Raw genomic sequence first — 26,436 nt, 5'->3', positions numbered from 1 at the left:
GTTTTAATTAGCAGCACCTAGTTTAACTCTAAGCTCATAGCCACTCAACAAATAAGTTAAATGGTTGATTCAAAGAATTGTATCACTTGGACTTAAAAGAACTCTCAGAAAAACTGATGCTTAAAGAGGTTAAGTAACCATCTCAAGGGCACATAGCTGGGAAGTTATGGAATTCCGATTTGAATGTGTTTAAGAAGTGCATGCTCTTTCTTCTGGTTGTGTAGATAGGACTAATAAGGGCACAATACCATGGTTAACAGCACAGGCTCAGGGGAGGGTTGGGGGTGGCAGACTCCATGGGTTTGAATTCTGGCTTTACAACTTAGTAACTCAGTGATCTTGGTAAGGAAAACAACCTAATCTCTTTGTGCCTTAGTTTTATCATAGGTAAAAAGAGGATAAGAAAAGTATCTACTTCAAAGCCTCATTTCAAGTATTTTGTTTGTTTTGTTTTGTTTTCGTTTTTGAGACAGAGTCTCACCCTGTCACCCAAGCTGGAGTGCAGTGGCCTGATCTCGGCTCACTGTAAGCTCCGCCTCCTGGGTTCAAGCCATTCTCCTGCCTCAGCCTCCCGAGTAGCTGGGACTACAGGTGCCCACCACCAGGCCCGGCTAATTTTTTGTATTTTTAGTGGAGACGGGGTTTCACTGTGTTAGCCAGGATGGTCTTGATCTCCTGACCTCGTGATCCGCTGGCCTCGGCCTCCCAAAGTTCTGGGATTACAGGTGTGAGCCACCACGCCTGGCCTGGAGTATTAAAGGAGTTAACATGTGTAAGGAACTAAAGCAGTGCCTGATATATAGTGAGCACTCAGTAGATAATTTTAGCTATTTTACGTGATTATTGGAGTTAGGGAATATATTTCATGCGGTAATAAAACCTTCAACTTACATTATAAGTTCTTATGTGCTGGATCTCTTGAAAATATAATGCACAATGAGAGCATAGAGGACAGTGACTGAAAATCATCACAATCTTCCTTTGCACAAGAATGATGCATTACCATCATCTCCATCACCATCTCATTTTCATTATTTTCACCACCAACTTCCATTTCATAACACATTTGCTTCATGTCTCACTTACAGTCACAAACTTCTTTGATAGACAAGAAAGGGACCCATGTTGAGGTCTACATTCTCAAATCAGGTTAAGAGGGACAGAGATGCTTATTTCACTGTCTATGTGTTTATACCTGACTCTTTCAACCAGGGAGACAGTCTGACACGTAAAGAAAGTACGAGTCAAAGGTCAAATGCATCCACCTGCAGGTCTTGTCACTGACCACTTAGCATCCCATAATATCACTGAACCTCAGTTTGCTCATATGTAAAATAAAATTTAAAAGAAATAGAAAATGTAGGTAGCATGTCTAACTCAGATGGCTCTAGTCCGTTATTATGACCCAACCATTTCTAATTTGGCACAAGTTGCAATAAAAGACAAGCATGATACTTACCTGTCAGGGCAAATACCATCATCACAAACATGGTTTTCCCAGGGTGAGGCTTATCCATTGCACTCTGGCTGTACAAACTTCCACAATTTCCCAAAATATGGGAAACTCGACTGCATCATTTGTTGTCATGGGAGACTGCATTTGCACTTTTCCCTAATTTTAAAAAAAGAAGACAAGGGCAATTCAGATAAGTAAAATAGAATTAATTAAATGCACGAAAGAGAGGAATAACCAAATACTTTGAGAGGTAAGCTAGTTCCTATAATTAGGCAATACTTACGACTCTGAGCCTCCTGGAAGTGAGGGCAAAAATGGAAATAAAAGGGTTTCCCAAAAAGGAAGAAGCACACCAATGCTTCAAAAGAAATAAAGTCTAAACTGACAACAAATAACAAGGCATTTCTCATGTAAACCTTCTAACAGTAACATTGAGTGCCATGATAGATAGGTCTTCTGACATCAGTTTCATTTAAAAAATGAAGGCCACATTTTTCCTTGGATGCTTTAATAAGGAACTCGGATAACAACTGAGAGGTTAACATCAAAATCCATTTCAGTTCAAGTGATTCTGGAGAAGATTAGGCTGATATGGTCTCAGAATGATGTCTGGCAGTAATCAAACATAATACGAGTGCAGAATCAGGAAAGCATAACCACTCTGAGTGCTGTGGAATAAGAAGTTTATTATAGGAATTCAACTTTACACAATTGTGGAAGGTGCTAGAGAGTAAGGGTCCAAAAACAGGAGTTGGAGAATCAGGGGAAAGTCATCAGCCAGACCTCCTGGAGCACTGACATCAATGGACAAGTCAGAGGTTCCAGGAGAAATTAGAAGCCAAGCATGCCTAACAACCAGAGTGGGCCCCTAGCAGGGCTGGTGGAGAAGTTTATGGAAGCTCTTGCCTCTTCACAGATAGTGCCTCTGTGAGTTTGCAGCCAAGAATCCAGTGATCAGCCTGGGGTTGCTCTTGGTCAACAGGGCTAGGAGTTAATAGGGAGAGCTGGACATGCGGTGGGGAGAGGCAGTGGTAAACCGGAACCCACCTCTGCACCTGTCTCTCTCTGCAAATGACAGCCATGACCTTCAGGCATTGAAGCTGTGTCCTCACATTGCTTCTTCAAACCACCACAAAGTTCTCTTTGGCCAACTGCAGTCTAGAAACACACAAAGAAAAGGATTCTGGCAAACTTAGTAACAGGCAAGGCAAGTGTTTCCTGAACAAAAACCATACAGAACTGCATTCCAGCCAGCGAAAAGGAAGAAAGAGAAAAAAATGGAGAAATAAACTAAGGGTGCCTTCCTCCTTTCTCATAGAATGGGTTTTGGAAGCTGCTCATGGCGTTTCTTTGCTCGTTTCAATGGCCAGCAGTTAGATCATTCTGTGGCCATATATCATCCTGGTTTTCAGGTAAAATTCCAGGACGTGGCAAAGAAGCCCCAAATAACTGGGTGCTTTAATGCGTGACCTAACCAAAACCTCTGGACTGCATTGAAACTGATTCACCTTCCATGGCCTGTCTGGATCTAGCCAATTCAAAAATATACTTAAATAAAAGTGACTAACACAATGGCAACCCAGTCCAAAGTGAGGCTTCTTATGAGAGGGTGATAATACTAAGTGGAGCTGAAATACTTGGTCTTCTAGTCAGTAATATGATTATGCTTATAATAATATGATAATTTTACTGAAGATTTACTCTATACAAGGCACTGTGTATGTTTTATCCTATTTAATTCTCACAATACTAAAAGGGTTCACAAAAGACTGTGTGGAGGCACCATAAGTTTAAAATCTTGCTCTAAGTCACACCTAGATTGCTAACAAGGACCAATTTGGGTCTTAAACTCTGACTTGTCTGACTCTATCACACCCACCCTCATTTTCCTTGTCTCCTCCCACACTGTTTAGAAAAGCATCCAACAGAACAAAGTGCTTAGCATGAAAGAGAGGCATTATGCAAATTTTAACTCTTAAAGGTATTCACAATTTGCCCAACTATATCATCAATACTGGCTTTTACCTGGTGTGTAGCTGTAATGTGCAAGCTCTGTATTAACTCCATTCCGGAGATTATCTTAGAGTCCAAGATTGCTGCTCTGGCTCCAGCCATCAGCAGTAGCTCTCAGCTAATGCAGGTGACATCACCGTCCCCACTTCCTCACCCTTCCAGGGTTGCATAATAGTAAGATGAGTAATTTGCTTGGAGCTGCCACACACTTTGCTAATAACATCCTGAGTCTCAGAATTCATGTCAGTTTGCCTGTGAGGCTAAACACTTGAAGAGTGTTCCTCCTTCAGTCACATAAACGGTAAACCTAGTCCATGAGTTGGTCTTTTGGTCAGGACCTTATATACCTATTGATCTAGCCACTTAAAGTCATCTTTGTTAATATATTGTTCCTAACGCCATTGGGTAATTGAGGTCTTTGTTTTTCAATTGCTTATTTATTTATTATTTTAATTGATAAATTGAAATTTTAATTGACAAATTAAAATTGTATATATTTTAAATCATTTTTGAAATATGTGTCTATTGTGGAATAACTAAATCTAGCTACTTAACAGATGCATTACCTCACAAAATTACCATTTTTCCATGAGTCAAGAGTGCTTAAAATCTACTCATTTAGCAATTTCCACAAAGGACATGAATAGATACTTTTCAAAAGAAAACATACATGCAGCCAACGAGCATATAAAAAAGCTCAATCTCATTGATTGTTAGAGAAATGCAAGACAAAACCACAAAGAGATATTATGTCACACCAGTCAGAATGGCTATGATTACAAAATTTTTAAATAACAGATGCTGGTGAGGTTGTGGAGGAAAAGGAACACTTATACAACGTTGGTGAGAGTGTAAATCAGTTGAACCATTGTGGAAGACAGTGTGGCAATTCCTCAAAGACCTAAAAACAGAACTACCATTGGACCCAGTAATCTCATTACTGGGTATATACCCAAAGGAATATAAATCATTCTATCATAAAGACACATGCATGCGCATGTTAATTGCAGCACTATTCACAATAGCAAAAAAATGAAATCAACCTAAATGCCCATTAATGATAGACAGGACAAAGAAATGTGGTATATATACACCAAGGAATACACGCAGCCAAAAACAAAAACAAAAACAAAAAACAAACAAACAAACAAAACAAGATTATGTCCTTTGCAGGAACATGGATGGAGCTGCTGGAGGGAGCTGGAGGCCATTATCCTTAGCAAACGAATGCAGGAACAGAAATCCAGATGTCACATGTTCTCACTTACAAGTGGGAGCTAAAGAGAACACATGACACATAGAGGGGAACAACACACACTGGGACCTGTTGGAGGGTGGAGGGTGAGAGGAGGGAGAGGATCAGGAAACATAACTAATGGGTATTAGGCTTTATACCTATATGATAAAATAATCTGTACAATGAACCCCCATGACACGAGTTTGCCTATATAACAAACTTGCACATGTACCCTTGAACTTAAAATAAAAGTTAAAAAAAGGATACAACATGATTAATTATAGTCACCATATTGTACAATAGGTTTCCTGAACTTATTCCTCCTGTCTAACTAAAATTTTGCACCTTAAGGTCTGTGTTTTATTGTTCATGTATTAGGCTCTGGTGAACGGGTAGAATTTTTTTTTTTTTGAGATGGAGTCTTGCTGCGTTGCCCAGGCAGGAGTGCAATGGCACAATCCTGGCTCATTGCAACCTCCACCTCCTGGGTTCAAATGATTCTCATCTCTCAGCCTCCTGAGTAGCTGGGATTACAGGCACGTGCCACCATGCCTGGCTAATTTTTATTTTTTTAGTAGAGATGGGGTTTCACCATGTTGGTCAGGCTGGTCTTGAACTCCTGACCTAGTGATTTGCCCTCCTTGACCTTCCAAAGTACTGGGATTACAGCCATGAGCCACCACGCTCAGCCTAGAATTTTTTCCTGGTTGTGAAAGTATAGTCTCTTTTTCTTTTTTTTTTTTTTTTTTTTGAGACGGAGTCTCGCTCTGTTGCCCAGGCTGGAGTGCAGTGGCCGGATCTCAGCTCACTGCAAGCTCCGCCTCTTGGGTTCACGCCATTCTCCGGCCTCAGCCTCCCAAGTAGCTGGGACTACAGGCGCCCGCCACCTCGCCCGGCTAGTTTTTTGTATTTCTTAATAGAGACGGGGTTTCACCGTGTTAGCCAGGATGGTCTCGATCTCCTGACCTCGTGATCCGCCCGTCTCGGCCTCCCAAAGTGCTGGGATTACAGGCTTGAGCCACCGCGCCCGGCCTATAGTCTCTTTTTCTACTAATGGGTTCAAACTACTAATGATCTGGTCTGAAGCAGGTTAAAAGACAGTCATAGTTTTTGTTTTGCATCCTCCATAGCACCATTATCCAAAAATTATGACCAAAATCATCAAAATACACCCTTAGCAAAGATTCCAAGAACTCCTAAAGACAGTTCAATTTTCAAAATAAAATCTATCAGATGCATTTTGCTTTATTTTGTTTATGAGTAAAGAAGAATCTAATAAGTCAAATTTCTGGTAGGAGAGGGGCATCTGTTTGCTAAAAGCAACATATATGTTAAGTCCATAGCCTGTGCCAGGTGCTCTGAACCTACCTTTGCTTTAAAACATCTGGTGAATATTTAAGGATGGCTACATCACAATTCTGTTCTAGTTAGCCTCTGCTATATGAACAAACCATCACAGAGATGGAATAATTCTATCTCTAGTCTTCCATGTTTTTTCCTTCTAGAATTTCACTAAACTATGCCATTTAATATTTATACCACACTATTTGAGTGTGGTCTGTGTATTATAAGTATTTATTTTGGGACCACTTTAAGGAAATTTCCATAGTTCCATTGTTGTGTGGTCAATTTATTGAAGATCATTAAAACCAATGTAACTAGAAAAGTCTTTTTATTTTTTATAACTAATTCACCTGCTTTCCCTAAAGAGTGCCTCCTACTAACTCCAGAGCAAAAGTACTCCTGAGTATCTTTATGGGTTTGATATGTAGGTTTGGGACTGGAAATTTGAGGGGGTCTTGAGTTCCATGTCTCAGTTAATGCAATTCTTTCCAGACTAGCCAATTAGTACACAGAAAGCCCAGCAATAAAGGCAAGTAAAAATGAGTAATCTCCAGAAACTTTCAGATGCCTTGGGGAGGATTAAGATTCCTCCAGGCCAAACACAATTAGGGTTTGGGACAACTCAATTCAGGTCCCAAGGACTTTAATAAAATCTTCTGATCTCTAGGTTCTTTATATATATGTATGTATATATATATACACACACACATGTGTATATAAATGATATATTTATTATATATATATATTTATGCATGCATATTTAAAACCCAAAATAACCCTGTGGACCAGATAGCTCATGTATTATTTTTGAGAAAAACGTGAGTACCAAAAGGTTATACAGTTCATCTATCACCATTTTGATAAGGCCAACAATCTATGTCCCAAGATCCTTTAATATTCTTGTCACCAAACCCAGGGACTTTTCCAAAATCAGAATATAAAGACAAGAGGTAGAATACAAGGTGACTTTCAAGTGCTTGCATTTCCAAGTGATGATGGTTGGAAATGTGATTGTAAGTCTGTACTGCGCTTTTTAATAACTTGATTGTGAAGCTGGAAAGACCATTCCTGCCTCTGCTTGGTGGTCTCATTAGATTACCATTCTCCTCAATGTGGGCAATTTATTCCAGTTTTCCTTTCCTATCTTCATACCATTCATTCCAATGCAGGGAAAGGATTTCAAAAACCACTGCAATGTTCCCATTAGTATTAAATCTTACACTTTAAATTTAAGATATTTAATATCAAAGCTGCAAAACTGCCAGATGGATAGATTTTTCTTATTGATTATACATTTAATAATTTTATGAGAAACTACATGTTTATTTCTGTCAAAAATGATTGCACTGAAGATAGCTTAAAGAAAAAAAAAAAAGCCCAAATTCCACCACTCTGCAATACGTTCATTCAAGTAACAAACTTGCACATGTACCCCTGAATCCATGAAAATAAAAAATAAAACATTTTTAAAGACCTATTTATTTGGTTAGTGTTGTTATAACAACAAAGTAAAACCTTATTTTTCAGTTGTGGTTTCTTCCACATGCAAAAATATATATATATATATATATTCTTTGTTGTATAAGCTAATTTATTCCCATCCTATTCATTTTAATAATTTTTTCTCATACTTGGAACAAATCATTACATAAAATATCATCTTTTTGCCCAGGATAAAGTAATAAAAGAATTAGAAGAAACTTAGCCCAAAATTTACACACAGACATTTGTAGTATTTCCATCTTGTGAACTTCAGATTTATTTTCACCCTGGCCTCTTATTTTGAAATTGCTTCTCAGAGTCATCACATTTGTGCCTGTCTTCATGGTAAATTGTTTTTCGCATAGCAATATTCTCAGATCAATTGCCGGTGGTAGTAATGTTAGTATCAATCATGTACAAACACGTAATAGCTGGGAGACAAATGAGATTCACCTCCCCTTCTTCTTTTAGCTAGGTACAATTTGCTCTTCTGAAAGACGTCTTTACTACAAAGTAATTTCCTGGGAAGTCTGAAAACACATCAGTTAGGCACTAAGAATTCTTTCAGCCCACCTGATCTGCAGAGGCAGTAACGTTCATCTCTGTGAATTGGCCAGAACCATGGACAGATCCACCATACTACTATACCAGATGGTGGTTCTGAGTGCTGTCATGGATAAGGGTCCTGTAACCTTTATTCTGCCTTCCTAAGCCTTTATATTTTTTTCCTTCAGTAAGTCCTTCTCCTCTTCCTCCTCCTCCTTCTCCTCCTCCTCCTCTTCCACCTTTTCCTTTTTTGTAATTTCCTAGATTTTAGATGTTAGGATTTCCTGGTTGTTCACAGTCTGAATTCTGGTTGTTTGGCCCTGAGGACTTTTCCCAAAATTGCTCATTGATTTTGCAAATTTTTCCTTGCCTTTTCATATGATTTTCCTTTGTATTATTTCTTTTGCCCCAATGTATGTCAAATTTTTGTTCCCCTAAGTTGTATTCTTTTGCTGTGTTAATGTTGGCTACTGTGTTCACCCAGCCAGCCTCTCAGAAGGCTATTTGTTTTCATTATATTCCTCAAAAATGCTATACTTAAATATGTCATAATTTGAATGTAAATATATCCCATGTGTAGTATGTGTCATATTTTACATAGGTGATATGTCGGTCAGGATGTCAGCATGAAAGAGCTGGTTTACACAGATGGAGTAATTGAGGAGAGTTTATTGAGGGACTACTTACAAATGTATGGAAGAATAAAGCAAATGAAGCATAGTGAAGCCCACGGGACTAGCAACAGACTTGAGTCATTATCCTGTTAGACCTAAAGAGACAGGGGAATGGTGAGGTTAGTGGAATCTGGAGAGGGCTTCCTGATGGGAGCTACAGCATTTGGGACAGGAATGAAGTTAATATGTAATGAGCCAGCAGGAAGGGAGCCTGGAAAATGAAAACCACGAGATGACTCTCCCACCCCACTCTCCAAGTTTTTAAACAGCACCTCTTGTTGGCTGAATCCAGTGGGAGACCATAAAGCAATGAATCTCATTGATGTGGTCCACAAAAGTCAATCTCCAGGCACAGCACACAGTGGAGAACCACGGAGAGGAGATCTGAAGGAAAAACAGAAATAACCAGACACATATAGTATGCATTGTTGGATCTACAAAATAATGTTGAAAAATTGAGGAGGCATTATAAACCCAGATCATGTTGTAGAACCCAATTTATCCATATTGACCTCTTGGTACTTCTAACAAGTGACTGATCTTCAGGGGTCTCTTGCTCAGATACTTTGTCCTCTCTTGAAGATTAAAGCCAATTATTCATCATGAGATTCCTCACTCAATGCCACTCACCACTCAAAACATTAGACAAACATGAGTAGGTAATCATCATTGTCTAACACTAGCATAGCTTGGAAAAACCTTCAAGTGAATATATTCAGCCATACGTGAACAAGTAACATCATGTTCTACCAAAATTTTTTCCTCAGTTTATTCGATGATTTATAATAGCTTTCAAAACTCCCCTTGATTGAGGTTGAACATAAACCTTAAAATCTGAAAACAGCCACAGTGCTGTGGTTTTTGACGAATCACCTCAGCTAAAAGTCGCAAGCTCATGCTTCTTATTTATTCATCTGTTCTTGCCAAGGAAACTTGCCAGCTCCTCCTGGTGCATGTCTCCTGGGAAAAATGAGAGGAGAAATAATAAGGGCACCTTGAAGAAACAATGTAATTATACATAAAGTACTGTAGGCAATGATGAAAGTTGAGATGATTTTGCCATCTCATGTGGAACTAACAACAAGAGCCCTCCTTTCCCTGCCAGCAGAAAAAAGATATGAAGACACATTCTGGCATGGATATATATTTTTTTAAACACTTACTTTTAATCACCATTTTAATCCTGGCATTTGTATACAACTAAATGGTAAAATGACTAACTGACTTCCCTCATGAAGGCTAAACCCATGATTTGGTATGTCACCCCCATATTCTGATAAGCTGAGTCAACCCATCATCAACAAGTCACCAGATACAAATTAGTGACATGTTTATGCTGTTGGCTAATAGTTAACATTGCTGTTGGGCCCAAATGGACGAAAGGTCTTTCTTAACATCTACAAATAAATGACCAATGCATCAAATGTCACTCTCTCCACCTGGCATTTAGAGGATATGTTAGTATAACACCATACCGTTTATGACATTTTAGCTTTTTAGTTAACACCTTTCAATATACTCCTGATTCATAAATTGTCCCTCACTCTAATGCATTGTTCATTTTGATGAACAGATATTGCAATAGACATCTGTTTCTTTTTTTTAATCTGTCCAACATCCTCGCCCCTTTCTCTGGAAAATAGCTCCCATATTTTCCTCTAATAAAAATTTTTCCTTTCTTAGTCCACGTGGTTTAGCTTAGTCTAACGTCCCATGTCAGCTCTAGGAGAAGGCACAACACACAGGCCTGGCCAGGTAGCTGATTTCAATACTTGAACCCAATTGGGGAAAAATTGGTCACATGCTACAAGCCAAATTAATGAACTGCTATTCCAAAATGTTATAAACATTACAGGGGAAAAGAAAGTTTCCTTTGAGGTTAAGCCATCAAAGACGGTAATGGACCCTACAAGTGAAGATGGTGAAAGCTCTGCATCCAGCCATACCTGAATCTGTAGCCACCTCTGGACCCTTGAAGGATGTGAAACCGGAAATCTTTTTCATTGCTAAAGCCAGTTGGAGTTGTAGTTCTATCACCTATAACCAAAAGAAAGAATTCTGATTAATGTAAGCGGTAAACTACAATCTGGAATGTGTTCAAAAATCTAAGGATAGCATAACTGAATTCTGTTACCTATACTCAGCTCTGGGCTTCATACATTTGTATTACGGTTGAGTCTGAGCTGATCCAATTTTGAAAAAGATAAGTCTTACTTCTGTTGTCATCACATTGAGCATTGCCATTTGTGTCAGATTCAGCCTCCAGCAATGCCTACTTAGCCATTCTTAAGAAAATATCCAAAAGCACACCCACTCTAATCCTCCAGAACTCTAGGTGGAGAGTGGTTCATTTTTCCATGCACAAATGAGATTATTAGAAGTTTTTTTCCTCAACATTTTGGAACAACAGTCCCCACATTTATTATAGATATTAATCTTAAAACTCAATGCTTTAAAATGGTTCCTGAGCCAGTTATTTCAATTACACTAACTTGTGAAAATATACTTTTTAATGAAAAATATCTGTAGATGCTGGATCTTGCTTGGTATGTAGTTTAGATTACTGCTCAGTAAATATTCTCTTCCTTCACCCTCCCTATACACAGTGCTATGCTTGGCCATATGATTTGCTTTGGCCAATACATTAGTGAACATGATGCAATAAAAGCCTTATTAAGTGTTTTTGCACGGCTTGGCTGGGATTTTAAGCTCCAGTATTAAGCCATAAGAAGAGCACATCTTGGGTAGGTAGCTGCTACCACTTCAGCCTGGGCTACAGAAAAAAATACATGTGGAACAGACAAAAACCAAACACAGCCTGGAACGCAGCTGAACCAACCTGTAGCATGAAGTAAAACTACTCAGTCAATCCCATTCTAGACCAACCAAACCACAGAAAACTATAATGTAAGAATAAAATACTTGTTGTAAGCTATTACAGTTGGGAAGATTTTTTCCACAGCACTGCAGGGGCACTATTTGACTGCTATACTTTGTATAAATGAACTTCCATGATTCATGTGCTGTTGTATAGCCCACGCAGCCAGTATTCCTTAAAAGATAGGCCACGCACAAGAGAAGTGGGTCCCTGATCTAAACTATTGTCATTGAACGTCAGCCCTTAATTTGATCTCAGACACAGTCTAAGCAAATAATTCCCATCCCAATTTACGTTGAGACCAAGAGGATAAAATGACTTCCCTCAGGTCACTTGACTAAAATGACATAAAGCTGATGTCGAACAGAAGAATCTTTGTTTCCAGCCTCACGATCTTCCCACAATGCCACTCTAACCTCTCTTGGGCATTTATAGATAAATTCCTACTATACTTTAACATCTCTTGCGTTGATAATGCTGGTTCCTCTAAGGACTAGCTTATAGCAAAATACAGAACATAAAAACTAATAATATTGGACTTTTGCAAAGGTTTTCACTACCAGAGAAGGGAGGTAATGCTAATTTGTCTATTCCTTGTCCTCAGAAGTAGGCAAAAAGTAGCTTTGGCCAAGACTGCTTCCATTTCCTTGAAAGTCTGCATTCTGAAAGTCTGAGTTCATTTTTTTACATCTATGCTAATAATTATTTAGAGAATATACTCCTATTTTCATCTTTTTGAATGTGTTCTCTTAAATACATTATTTTTAGAAGAAAAAATAACTATTGGGTACTAGTTTTAATAGCTTGATGATGAAATATTCTGTACAGCAAACCCCCATGACACTAGTTTACCTATACAACAAACTTTCACGTGTACCCCAAACCTGAAATAAAAGTTAAAGTAAAATACAAACAATAATTGAAAAAAATCTGTATAGCAAAATGAAATGAGACCCGTAGATTGTTTAAACCAGAAGTCATAAACTCAGATGACTTTAGGGTGACAAAAAGTCTCTATAGCAAAATGAACTGAGACACTGTACATTGTTTAAACTAGAAATCATAAACTCAGATGACTTTAGGGTGAGAAAAGTAAAACACATGAGTCAGGAGGTAGGATGAGGATTCTTGTGAACTGAGCACATCAGGTCCTGTTACATGGGGTGGGGAGAACAATAACTACCAACTCTAGCTAATTGTGACCAGGTTGCCAAATCTTTGGTTATTCCAAAAGAAGTCACATCTCTGAATTTTTAGGGGAAATAATAAATTTTTAAAGGATTGTGACTATTTTTTTGGCACTACATTTCATATAAAACATACCTGTGAACTGGGTGTCACTGGTATGTAACTTCTGGCATAAACTAATGTACAGTGAATAGCACTGCAACAAACATGGATGTTCAGACGTCTCTTCAACATACTGATTTCATTTTCTTTGAATATATATACCCAGTAATTGGATTGCTGGATCACAGGGACGTTCTATTTTTAATATTTTGGGGAAGTCCATACTCTTTTCCATAATAGTTGTACTAATTTACGTTCTTACCAACAATGTATATGAGTACTCATTTCTCTACATCCTTACCAGCAATTATTTTTTGTCTTTTTGATATTTACCCTTCTAGCTGGGATAAGGTGATATTTTAACATGGTTTTAATTTGCATTTCTGTGATGTTAGTGATGTTGAGCATTTTTTCATACTCTGTTGGCCATGTGTATGTCTTCTTTTGAGAAACGTGTGTTCAGTCCTTTTGTCCATTTATAAATTAGTTTATTTGATTTTTTGCTACTAAGTTGAGTTCGTTATATATTCAGAATACTAACCCTTTGTCAGACACATAGTTTGAAAATATTTGCTCCCATTCTGTAGGTTGTTTCTTCACTCTACTTATTGCTTCTTTTGCTGCGCGGAAGCTTTTTAGTTCAATGTAATTTCTTTTGTCTGTTTTTGCTTTTGTTGCCTGTGCTTTTGAGCTTTTATTCAAAAAATTCTTGTCTAGCCCAATTTTAAGATGCATTCCACCTATATTTTCTTCTAGTAGTTTCATAGTTTCAGGTCTTACATTTACGTCTTTAATACATTTTTTTTTAGATGCTGAGAGATTGGAGACTAGTTTCATTCTTCTGCATGCGGATATCCAGTTTTACCAGCATCATTTATTAAAGAAACTATCCTTTCCCCAAAGTGTGTTCTTGGCGCCTTTATCAAAAATGATTTGGCTTTAAATGCATGAATTTATTTCTAGGTTCTGTATTCTGTTCCATTGGTCTATGTGTCTGTTTTATGTCCATCAACAGGTTAGTGGACAAATGGTTAGTGCTATCAGTCATGTAATGAATACTAACCAACAATAAAAAAGAATAAAATACTGTTACACATTACAACATGGATAAATTTCAAAACAACTGTGCTGGGTGACAGAATCTCGACAAAAAACAAGTACACATTATGTTATTCCCTTTATATAACATTCAAGAAATATGCAACCTCATCTATGGTGGTATAAAGCAGAGCAGTGGTGGACTGAGGATGGGTGGTATGAAGGGGTGGGAGAAGTGTGGGAGGGAGGCATAGGAAAGTGGCATGAGAAATCTTTTGGAGAAGATGGATATATTCATTATCTTGATTGCAGGGATTATTTCACAGATGCATACATATATCAAAACTAGTCACATTGCAAAACTAGTCAAACTTAAGTTTAATATATGTTAATTATACCTTAACAAAGCTGTTTTGAAAAATTAAAAAGAAATTAGTGCATAGTGAATGTGTTATTAGAAATTCAAAATAACCTAACTAGGTCCTATATTAATTATAATATCTGGATTATAGGATTTTAAAAGAGAAAATAAATCTACAAACTAGAATTGAGTGACTAATTCTAGAAATACCTGTTTGTAAGGATGTACTTTTTGGTTCACTCCAGTATCATAAGACAATAAACTAGATATCATATAGTGAAATTCCCTAAAAATAGACAATGCCATGTTTTGCCAAACATCTCTGAAAGGATAGAATATTTTCAGAAGAGTGGAAAATGTCTGAGAGCACAGCCATACATTTATAATCCTTCCTCCAGCATATTAAGTAACACTATACATCAATTTATCTACTCGAGGTAGGTCATTCAAACTGATACTAAATAGTGTATAATTATCCAAAGCATTCAGATCAAAGTAAGGACTTTCCTAGAATCTTATGTTTCGTTATAATGGGCAGAGTTTACCTTATAAAATTAGTGTATATTTTTGAATGTGTTAAATTTTATTTTACATATAAAATTTTTATCTTTTAGAATTCCTGTTTACATTTGCTAACAAGCCATATACTTTGTTCTGTTTGAATTATTTCTGAGTTATAAGTAGTTAGAGAAATACAAAAAAAAAAAACTCCTTGTTGCAGATAATTTCCATAATTATTTAAAAAGTAAATTGAGAACGATTTACTATGTTTTTTTAAAAACCATGAAAAAGGAAAGAGAAATAACACAAGGTAGAGAATTCATGAATAGGTAATCACTTTCTACAGACAATAAGCAATGTTCCAATAAACCCTGAGAAATAACTAATTAATTTTCCAAGTGAGCAAACATTATTCTGTAGTCCCGTAGACCTGAAAAGGAATCTAAAGATAGTGAATAGCAATGTGTTCCTAATTTTCAAAAGAAGATTAAAAGGGCCCTTGGTCCTCATTGTTTAGCTACTTCAAATCCTATCAAAATAATAGAACTTGAATTAGCAAAAGAAGCAAATATTCACTGTTCTGGAAAATAAGGAAGCAAGAAGTAGCTTTTGTTTATGAAGAGTTGATTGGTCTGAATAAATTTGATGACTTTTTGATGAAATCACAAAAGAAATACATCCCAAAACACTGTAGATTCAATGCTTTGATGATAATAAACACTTGAAGCCATATGAATTCTCTTCACTATATTAATTTAAGATGCTTAAATAATAAAAGTCAGCTGAGAATTTTCAACTGAAGGAAAAACAGAGATAGGTTATTTAAGGAAAAGATACAAGTTGGCAAAAGCTATAGGAATTGGAGGTAGGACCAACTGAATCACAGTGATTTAGAAGTGGGTGTATACTGAAAAACTAAAATTTCCCAAGTATCTGAATTTTTAGTTATAGCAAATGTGAGAGTATATGTAAATACTAGAGGAAAATGAGGTGAGATCTTGGAAAACACGAATTGTCCAGAGGAAAAAAAAAGACTTGATCAATGCTGAGTTCAAAATTGGGCAGAAATCCGTAAAGTGGTAACGATATTTCGGAAAGTCTGCGTATGGGTTGGAATGGAGGGAACAGACAAGGCAGGGTCTTTAGGAATAATCCATTGAAAGAGTTGACAGTTGATATGGTTTCGCTCTGTGTTCCCACCCAAACCTCATCTTGAATTGTACTCTCATAATTCCCACATGTTGTGGGAGGGACCAAGTGGGAGATAATTGAATCATGGGGGCAGTTTCTCCATACTGTTCTAGTGATAATGAATACATCTCACAAGATCTGATGTTTATTATGAGGGGGGGGGGGTTTCCTGCACAAGCTCTCTTTTTTTGCCTGTCACCATCCATGTAAGACCTGACTTGCTGCTCCTTGCTTTCTGCCATGATTGTGAAGCCTTCCTAGCCATGTGGAACTGTAAGTCCAATAAACCTCTTTCTTTTGTAAATTGCCCAGTCTCAGGTATGTCTTTATCAGCAATATGAAAACAAACTAATACAACAGTACAATATGACAGTAGAGAATTGTTCCTACCAATTAATGTATCATTACTGCATTTAAAATGTTTGCAATGAATGCAGCAAAAATGTCAAAGCCCAACCTGATTTTTAACAAGGTTGTATTTTAAATTGTGATTTTCAGTGATATATACCCTATTTCTCTCCAGGTTACACACCCCACACAATTGAAGAGAAATCAACAGAAAAATTAGATCTTTCTCCAGTAGTCCAAAGAGTATTCAAAGGTTTGGGGGACTCTCCTAGGGCTGCTTCTGTCTTGCTCTGTATCCCCAGTGGTAGGTTTTCCTTGGCCTGATGCTCTATGAACCCAAAGTTCTCCTTTTAGAAGTACATCTAAATGCGAGTATCTCAATCATGCCTCAGGTGGTTTCATTTTTTTTTTTTTAAATCACCCAAGATCTCTTGATTTCTAGTATGAAGCCATAATATGGGAATGTTCTAGTCTTGTTTTGCAGGACAACATCTTCAAAGAGACTATAGGGGTCTGTGGCACATCTGAGCCAGAACCAAACACCTGATGTCATTGTTACAGATATAGAAGTAAAGAAATGAAAAGAAGCTCCAGGTATTGATGATTTTTATATCTTATACTATCAATCTGTTTGTGTCTGTTATTACTTTTTCAAGTACACAAAACTGATAAATATGAGACCATTTGGGGGAGGTTACACAAAAATAAGTATGTCTGTTGGCCACAATATGTTATTAAATAGTATTGTGGTCCTTAGCATTTCTCAAATTATTGATGATGCTTCCTACATTACAGCATATGTTTTCACAACTCTTTGAAATTATAGACTTTTGGCTCTGAGGTATCTAATCCAACAGTCTCTTTTTACAGATAGAAAGACAGCGGCTTTGAGAGGTGCAATAGGTTGGCCCACAGCCAGGTGGTATACATACCTAGTACTAGCAGAGCCTGCAATAGGGCTCCTGGCAACTGGCTTCTAGGTCCATCCTCAAAATGTGCTGCTGCCATTCTCTCTACTGTTCACCTTGACTATTGTTACTGGCAAAAGGAGTTTGAAAAATAGTTGTCTAAAAGAGCAATTTGTGTGCACACATGGGTGTGTATTAGCATTTCAAATAACAATCATCAATAGATATCCAAGGGATAAATACATTTCCTCTTCCACTTGCTTACTACATGCTTGTGTACTGAAAATTTAATATTTGAATAACCAAAAAAATTATCTTTCCATTTGCTACTCTGTCCTGACAATATTACAATGAGCTGTATTTTATGTAAACCACTAAAGATGACTTATTTTAATTAGTCATTCAGGTTTTATATCATTTGTGGCCAATGTTACACAGTTTAAGTTATTTAAAATATAGCTATATGAGATTCAACATTTACCAGCATTTCATATTTGGAAACTATTTAAGAAATGAAGTGGCCGGGTGCAGTGGCTCATGTCTGTAATCCCAGGACTTTGAGAGGCCAAGAGGGGTGGATCACAAGATCAGGTGATAGAGACCATCCTGGCTAACACGGTGAAACCCAGTCTCTACTAAAAGTACAAAAAATTAGCCGAGTGTCGTGGTACACGCCTGTAGTCCCAGCTCCTTGGGAAGCTGAGGCAGGAGAATCGCTTGAACCCAGGAGGCAGAGGTTGCAATGAGCCGAGATCAGGCCTCTTCACTCCAGCCTGGGCGACAGACCAAGACTCCATCTCAAAAAAAAAAAAAACAAAGAAAAAGAAAAAAAGAAAAGAAAGGAAGGAAGGAAGGAAGGAAGGAAGGAAGGAAGGAAGGAAGGAAGGAAGGAAGGAAGGAAGGAAGGGAGAAAGAAAGAAAGAAAGAAAGAAAGAAAGAAAGAAAGAAAGAAAGAAAGAAAGAAAGAAAGAAAGAAAGAAGAAAGAAAGAAAGAAAGAAAGAAAGAAAGAAAGAAAAGAAAGAAAGAAAGAAAGAAAGAAAGAAAGAAAGAAAGAAAGAAAGAAAGAAAGAAAGAAAGAAAGAAAGAAAGAAAGAAAGAAAGAAAAGAAATGAAGTATGGAACTGTGGTTTCAGAAATAAATTAATAAATATCTCTAGAAAGATGATAATTTTATGTGCATCTTCAAAGAGATCTGGCTACATTAGCAGCACTATTTCCCAACACCCATCATCTTCTAAATTGATTTAGTTGATGCTCTTCGGATCTACTTTCTAAGGACTTAAATTTTTATCTCTGTTGAAGCTTTTGAAATGCTCTCCATGATTGTGAATCTGTCTAATGTAGTTTTCACACTTGGTGCCATTTTTTTCAAATGACAACACAAAGCAGAAAGAACCATGTGGTATTATTTCATACCAACCTGGCGCTTTGATTCAAAATATGGACGAACTGTAAGAAAAAGAGGGAGAGGAAGAGCTGAGGGTCTCTGAATAAGAAAACCTTGCATTATAGTCAAACAGAGGGATTATGAGGGGGTAAGCTGTTAAACAAGATAGAGTGATAGAAAGGGGGAACACGGGCAGAGATGAGCCTCCGAGCAGTAGTGAGAAGAGGGGCCCAGAGTTGATCTGTTTCCTTTTATTAATACTTTTCCAGAAACCTTGCCTCCACCATGGCCCTAAGTCCTAACAGATAGCTTAATTTTCTTAGAGGAATTCAAATAACAATCATAAATAATGTCATTCAGACTTCTAATGTTTTAATAAAAACCTTCAGCAATGCCCACATTTTTGACAGTTTTTTAAAGGGCTCTGAGGGAGCCAACTATGTCAGCAAACAGACCTGCTCAGAAGACAGGGTGGCCCATGGCATTCAAAGTGTATTCATTTCTACCAATAGTGCTTTTCTTGCGTAGATTCTGACTTGCGTAGATTTGGACTTCATGCTGAAATAAAAAGAGAGGAATCTGTGTATACATGAGAATGTGTGCGTAACGTGTCGATGGTATAAATGGTTCTCTTCCTTTCTCTCTGGATTGCATGCACTTAAGCCCCTAAGAAAAGATCTCTTACCTCTTATCCAAGTAAAGCAGGATTTTAAGCTCTGAAGCTAAATGATACAATGAGATCAGTGTAAATATTCTTTAACACAACAATATTTAAGTTGCTTTAAAGCAGCCGTCCTCATTTTGTTACATACAGAAGGTATGTGCTTCCTCCCTCTGAGGCAAGAAGCGAAGTCCGTCGTCAGCAGTTAGCAGAGTCCAGAGTGAGTGCACGTTTCTTAACTGGATAACTTAGTTGCCCCCGCCCCACGTCGCCTCCAGCAGAAAACGCTCAGCGGGCGACTTGGCCCGGCGCCTGGGATCGTGGCTATGCCTTCCCCAACTCGCACTCTCGCTGTCCTTGTGCAGTGGAACGTCCCCAAGTCTGTGAATGCACCTCCCGGCGTGTCCACCCCGGCCGCGTTTCTCCTGAAGGCAGATCGTGGAGGTGCAGCCAGGACTCCTAGAGGAGCCTCCTCCAGTCACCATCGCGGGTGGGGCGAGCCCGGTCTCCGGATAAGCTTCCCAGCCGCTTCGCTCCGGACCTGCCTGGAGCCTACAAAAAACAAGGGCTCCTCCTTGCACTCTCGCACCCCATGGATCACCCCTAGAAGGTGCTTTCCCCAACCCTCGTGGTGCCAAGGAGAGCAAACCTCCCCGGGGATTTTCCCAAAGTGGTGGGAGGAGGGTTAATATTTGCTTTGTTATTGGGATAAGGGGAGGCAAGTATGCCTTGAGAGAGAGAGAGAGTGTGTGTGTGTGTGTATGAGAGAGAGAGAGAGAGAGAGAGAGAGAGAGAGAGAGAGAGAGGTGTTTTGCAGCGGGAAACAAGCAGGAAGAGGTACAGAGGTCGGCGCCCCAGCTCCCTTCGGGGCCTCCGAGAGCGGCACACACCGTAATTCCCTTCCCAGAGCCTACAGATTCCCACAAACAATGACATCACTCCGCCGCCGCTGGCCTGATTACAGCTGGGGGGATTTTCCTGGGCGCGCGGCGGGCCAGGCTGAGATGGGGGAGCTCTCCAGTGCTGAAAGGGGCGGGGGCGCGGGCTCGCGGCGCTGCGCCCCCAGAAGGCGGAGGCGGCCGGGCCGGGCCGGGCAGGGCCTGGGGAGGGCGGGGGCGGGCCCGGGGCGGCCCAGGGCGGGGCCCGCCGCTTCCCCCGCCCTCATTGGCCGCTAGCGGACTCACGTCACCCGAGCTGGTGCTCTCCTCCAGCCCCTGGGGAATTGGAGCTGAGGAGGAGCTGAAAATGCAGATTTAGCATCAAGCACAGACCTACACTCGCTCTTTCTCTCCGGTACACACAGCTCCCCACATTCGCACCCCTGCCCGCGCGCCGGGCCGCCTGACTGCACGGCTTCCCCTCTAGCCAGATGCTGGAGAACACACACTGATTCGCTGCTTTCCAAGACCCTATTCAGTCTCTTTCTCTACAAAGATTTTTTTTTAAACTATATATATATATATTTTTTTTTTTTTTTGCACCCTCCCTCCGAGTCCCCTGCTCCGCCAGCCTGCGCGCCTCCTAGCACCACTTTTCACTCCCAAAGAAGGATGAAGGGTGGTTGTGTCTCCCAGTGGAAGGCGGCCGCCGGGTTCCTCTTCTGTGTCATGGTTTTTGCATCTGCTGAGCGACCGGTCTTCACGAATCATTTTCTTGTGGAGTTGCATAAAGGGGGAGAGGACGAAGCTCGCCAAGTTGCAGCAGAACACGGCTTTGGAGTCCGAAAGGTAAGCTCTCCCATGCATTTCGCATGTTGTTTCAAAACGGGGGGCAGCCCTGCGCAATCTCATTGCAGATTTGCAAGTTTTCTCTCTTTCTCATGCGATGCAGATATTCTGCCATGGGCTCTTTAACACGATATTGCCTCCGGTGATCTTTCACCGGTTATGTAATTAAAATGTCCTTCATCTGTACTAGTAAGGTCATCAAAATAATTTATTGCTCTATGACTTGATGGCGAAAATAGGATAACACCTTTCAAAGGATACCATGCTCCCGGGATGCTGTCCGAGGTACCAAGTTCTCGAGGTTGTCTGGGGCTGGAGGGATGAAGCCCTGAATAGCTGATCCTGGCGTTGGCTGCTTGGCCAGGGACGTCTCCCCCACCCCCATCCCCTGGAGAAAGAATAGTTTCCTACAGACGGGTCTGGAAGCTTGGATATTGCAATTCACCTAGGTGCTTCTCCCACCCCGCGCCGGAGGACTTCCCTCCCAGTGACTTCGGTCCCTGCTCCTCTCCGGGAACAACGACTTCCTGACTCTCGGAGATTTGGAAACATAAACTGGTCTCCAAAATCGGGGGGGGGGGGACTTCTGCGCCCTCACCCCCGCCCCCGACCGCCCACCCCTGGAGCGCACTTCTGGTTGGCTCCCTAGTTCTCAACTCCTGGTTACAGGAGCTGGAGAGGTGGATTTTGAGAGGGATTCCCTACTGAGAAGTCGAGATGGCCTCTCCTGATGTGTGGGCGGCCAGCCTGGCTTTCCCACTAGAGTGTGGGGATCCCCATTCCAAGAAGTTGTCAAAGTTTGACAGTTTGGGCATATAGGTGAGCCTCTCAGCTTTGGACACCTGGGGTCTCCTTTGGAGACTCGAGGGTACCCATCCTGGGAGGACAGAGGAGAGAAGCGCGCTGGATGGGGGCTGTGGCTGACCTGCGTGTGTCTCCTGCAAAAGATGTATCAGGGATCTCCAGTGTCCTTAGGGGACCTGGCGCAGGCTGGGGTGGAGTGTGGGTGCAGAGAGAAGCTGGGGCTAGGGGAACCCAGAGGACAGAGATGTGGCTACCAGAGGGCTGGGTGGAGGTCAGTGAGATTTCAGGCTCCATCTCGCTCCTGATCCCAGGAAGAGAGGGGCGTGAGATGAGCGGTGGGTGCTTTTGGTTATTGGTTTTGCCTTGAAGGACCGCGCAGAACGAAGCTCTTATTAATCTCTTCTGTCTTGACTTCCCAAGCCTCCCGCCTCTCTCCCAGCCACCGCCAGAGCTCCTTCAGGTGTGGGGGGCTCTCCCTCCTCCTAAGGGCGTAGGCAGCACCGGGATTTCGACCCCAAGTGGGTCTGGCGACGAGTTTGACAGAGGTCTGGGAAGAGTCTCCGGGTCCGCCGGTGGCGCGCGGGCGGGTCTTGCGGAAAGGAACTTGTTGCTCCGGGAAGCGTGGGTGGAGCAGGGGAAAGAAGGCGCCGGCGGAGGGAGCACCCCGCTGTGGTTTTGGCCCAGGGCCTGCCGGCTGTTTTGAGAGACACCAACACAATAAAGAAGCCGACCTTCCTTCTTCACACCCCCCTCCCCTACCCCAAACTTGGCAAGACCCAGGACCCAAAGGCCATTATAAAACATAATAGTGATTATTATTAGTTATACAGAACCTTATGTGCCGGAGTCCTTACATACATTTTTACTTAATCTCAACATCTCTTGAGGAGGCTACTATTATTATTGAGCCTGTGGCCCCGTTGAGGAAATTGGTTCAGACAGGGGTGTGAGATAAAAACAGGCAAGGGCTTCAATCCAGATCTTTCAGAAGTGAACCCATGCTCTTTACTCCTTCGTACCCACCCAAGCAAGCTAGGTGCTTTCAGGGGATGTGGGGCATTCAGATAAGGTGAAAAGGGGTTTTAATTCTTGAGTGTGATCTTGCTACAGAAACCTGTGGCTCCCTCCCCCTCCCCCACACCTTTTCATGGGTGCAGGGGAGTGGGACGGAGCCATAGGTTTCTGAAAACCATTGCTGTCAGTGGTTTTCTCTTCTCTTTGCTGCCCCTTTGAAAATGTGCCCTTAGGATGAGAGATCAGATAACTAGGCCTCTTGGTCCTTCATTCTTTCTTGGAGAGGAGCCCACTGATTTTGCATCACAACCTGAAACCTGCAGTTCCCATCTGAGAGACTGACCTCTCTCCTTACCTCTCCATAACCTCTCAGGTAGCACCCTTCAAACAAATCCAGTGATTTTTTTTTCTCTGTTACACATTTAAGTAACAGGGACTGCATGGTGCAACATCTGCCTAGAATAAACCTCCTTTTGGATCCATGTGTTGCCCATTCTTCAAGACCCAAATTCAAACCTTTCCTGATGCTACAGACCACAGAGAGCTTTCCCTCCTCCAAATTTTTATGTGACTGATAGGCGAAAACTGCACAACATAAGCTTATAACTGCCATCACTTGTCTTCATTATTTCATGATGTAAGTAAATATGGGTGTAGGTGTTGTATTTCTACTGAAAAGGTAACTATTCAGGGGTAATACCTCCTATATTTCTCATTTCCTCCCTGTAACCAGCACATTACTGTGTTGCCAGCCTTGAAGGAAACTTCCTTGGCTGTATTTATTACTCCAGGTTTCCCAGACAATTTCCTATCTTGCTTTCATCATACTGTTATGTACTTTTGCCGACATTTGTTATTGTGCATCTTAGAGGCCCATATGTCCTTCTCCTTCCTTGCTCTGACACTTAGCATGCCTCCCAACTCCCTACTGCTCCCTACTCTGAGCCTCAGTGTCAGACACAAAAGATTCTCAGTGATTATTTATTCATCCATATGAAGGGTCAGCAATGGAGACTAGAAGAACCTGCTTTTTTATTAAATTATCTCATTCTAACCTCACAAATCTATGAAAGAAACTACTGGCATCAGCTGTAATTCTCAGATGAAAACCTTAAGGCTTTGAAAAGCTAAGTCCCTGCTTATATCTGAGAAGTAAAAGAACTCAGAATTAAAACCAAATTTGCTTGACTGAAAAATAATTGCTTTTCTATATCATGCTCCCTCCAGGAAGCCTTCCCTGACTGCCAAGAACTCTTCCCTTGAGACACAATTTTAGAGTTCTGATATTTTTCCTTTTCTTTTTACTTTTTTTATATTTATCGTTCATTTGCTATTAACACATGAACATATGTCATTAACTAATGGGTACGTGCATTTACATCTTCAGGTAGACTATAAATATTCCAACAGGAGAAATGATGTGCTATATCTTTATATAGTCTCCATATCTAGCATGGTGGCCTGTGTATGAATATTTAATTATTTGTCAGTTATTTGATTGATTCTTATAAGGCCATGAACAAACATTTATGTTTCCTCTCTAAAATGAAATAACACCTATAACTTTACCTCTGAAAGGGTTATGGAGATTAAGGCTTTCTATTTTATCGTGACCTGGCCCTGGCCCAAAGACCTATGTCCATCAGAGAAGACACTTATGTCTAGGAGAGTGAAAGAGCTTACAGTAATGACAAAGGTGTTATTCCAAAGGCTGCCTTAAAATTCTCAATATGCTACTAATTTTAATTCATTTGCAACAGAAATTATTCATTGAAGCAATCTGTTGAAGATTAACCAAAAATCAAGTTAGAGTTAGGGTTTAAAAAGAACCTGATATTATCCTAGGGGTTTCATTTTCTTATGGTGTGTTTTATGTTTTATCCACAGCGGACAGATGCTGAAATGATTACACAAGTAAAATCATGTGACCATTTTTATAACGTGCGAGAATCTTTTTAATTTTAAAACAACCTAATAATCATTATGCTGCCAGGTAGTAAAAAAATTAATAAATTTCTGGTCACTTCACTTTTATTGAAGTTTAACTTAGGAAAGAACACAGCTTAGGGAATTTTCACAAACAGCACACATGTGTAACCAGCACCCAAATCAAGAAACAAAATATTACCAGTATACCTAAGTTCCTTTCTCACTCATTTGCTTTGTTTTCCAGTTTTAGCTATTATAAATATGGCTTTTGTGGATATTAAAGTCTATGTATTTTGGCAAACACATATATGCCCTTCTACTGAGAATTCCAAGAAATGGAATTTTTGAGTAAAAGGATATGCATACACACAGCTTTACGAGACCATCACTTTTCTATTGCTGTGTATCACTAAAAAACTTAGTGGCCTAAAACCACACAAGTTTGTTATTTCACAGTTTTCATGGGTAAGGAGTCTGGCACATTTTAGTTGGGTCCTCTGCTCAAGTCTTCATGGGCTGAAATCAAGGTATAGCCTGCTGTGTCCCATCTAGAGGCATGACCAAGAAACAACTGTCTTCTGAGCATATTCACACTTTTAGAGGAATTGAGTTTCCTGTGGTTTTAGACCTGAAGTCTTTATTTTCTTGCTGGCTGCTGGGCCAGGACCACTCTCAGCCCCAGGAGACCTCTCCATAGCCCTCTCACACCACGCCCTTCAAATATCTGCCTTCAGGAAGAGCCCACTCTCCTTGCAAGGTTAGCCTGATTCATTCAAGCCCACTAGGATTATTTTCCTTTTAATTCTTCTGATGAACTCAGAGTCAATTGATTTAAGACTTTAATAACATTTAATAAATCTCTTCACCTTTGTGTAATCTAATCACAGAAGTGAAATCTATCATCTTCACAGTCCCACCTATGCTGTACACACTCAAAAGGAAGATGATTACATAGGGCATGTACAACAGGGAGCAGAAATCTTGGGGGCCATCTCAGAATTCCACCAGCTACACACAAGCAGCCACATGGTTTTCCTAAGTAGTTGTACCAATTTACATTCCCACCAGCAGTATGTGAGAGTTCCAGCTGCTCCACATTCTCACCAACACTTGATATTTTACATCTGTTTTCTTTTAGCCATTCTGGTAGTGTCTCATTGTGACTTTAATTTGAATTTCCCTGATTATCAACTAAAGTTAAACACCTCTTCATGTGCTTATTGATTATTTGGATATCCTCTTTTAAACATATTTGTTTCAGATGCTTTGCCCTGAAAAGTTTTTCTTTTGGGTTGTCCATTTTCACTTTTTATTTGTAGGATTTCTTTACCTATCGTGGATAGAAATTTTTGGTCAGATATATGTATTTTGAATATTTGATACCACCCATTTAATGATATCTTAATGTCACAACAATGTTGAATCCAGATTATATGCTTTCACTTCTACTTCGTCTTGCAGCCAGTTGTAAGTCAAAGGAAGAATTCTCTTGTTGTGTTTCCACATCCCCTGTCCCATAGTTCTTTACATCAAAATTGACAATATTTGGAGGAAAAAAATAAAAACAGCATATAGAGTTGATCCTAAGCATTTCCTAAAAGATTTCAATCTAAGAAGACTTTAAGGGACAGTTCTCTTATAAAAAG

The 26,436-nt window shown here is 39.9% G+C and overlaps 1 protein-coding gene, 1 long non-coding RNA gene and 1 other non-coding gene across 4 annotated transcripts in view; 2 read left to right on the top strand and 1 right to left on the bottom strand.

Annotated features, from left to right (window-relative positions):
- Nucleotides 1-432: 432 nt before the first annotated feature.
- On the bottom strand, nucleotides 433-19,538 carry LOC102140614 (uncharacterized). 2 transcript variants are annotated; one of them, XR_010578557.2, is made up of 7 exons: nucleotides 19,341-19,538; nucleotides 19,111-19,213; nucleotides 10,699-10,789; nucleotides 9,626-9,712; nucleotides 9,025-9,136; nucleotides 2,504-2,614; nucleotides 433-1,612 (listed from the first exon to the last, which is right to left on the bottom strand). It is a non-coding gene; the product is annotated as an uncharacterized lncRNA (long non-coding RNA). The 2 variants fall into 2 exon arrangements; XR_010578558.2 differs by lacking the exons at nucleotides 433-1,612; nucleotides 2,504-2,614 and adding an exon at nucleotides 8,730-8,847.
- On the top strand, nucleotides 1,452-1,615 carry LOC123567389 (U1 spliceosomal RNA). Its single transcript, XR_006690302.2, has one exon. It is a non-coding gene; the product is annotated as a U1 spliceosomal RNA (small nuclear RNA).
- A 1,057-nt stretch (nucleotides 19,539-20,595) lies between the features above and the next one.
- The window catches only part of PCSK2 (proprotein convertase subtilisin/kexin type 2), a 253,105-nt gene continuing 247,264 nt past the window's right edge, over nucleotides 20,596-26,436 (top strand). The window contains exon 1 of the mRNA XM_005568299.5: nucleotides 20,596-21,043. Within this exon, the coding sequence (XP_005568356.1) occupies nucleotides 20,867-21,043 (177 nt within the window). The 5' untranslated portion in view covers nucleotides 20,596-20,866. The remainder of the gene's footprint in view (nucleotides 21,044-26,436) is intronic.

The sequence above is a fragment of the Macaca fascicularis genome, chromosome 10 (assembly GCF_037993035.2).
Source record: "Macaca fascicularis isolate 582-1 chromosome 10, T2T-MFA8v1.1".
NCBI classification, from domain to species: Eukaryota; Metazoa; Chordata; class Mammalia; order Primates; family Cercopithecidae; genus Macaca; species Macaca fascicularis.
This window is presented reverse-complemented; position numbering and strand designations above follow the sequence as displayed.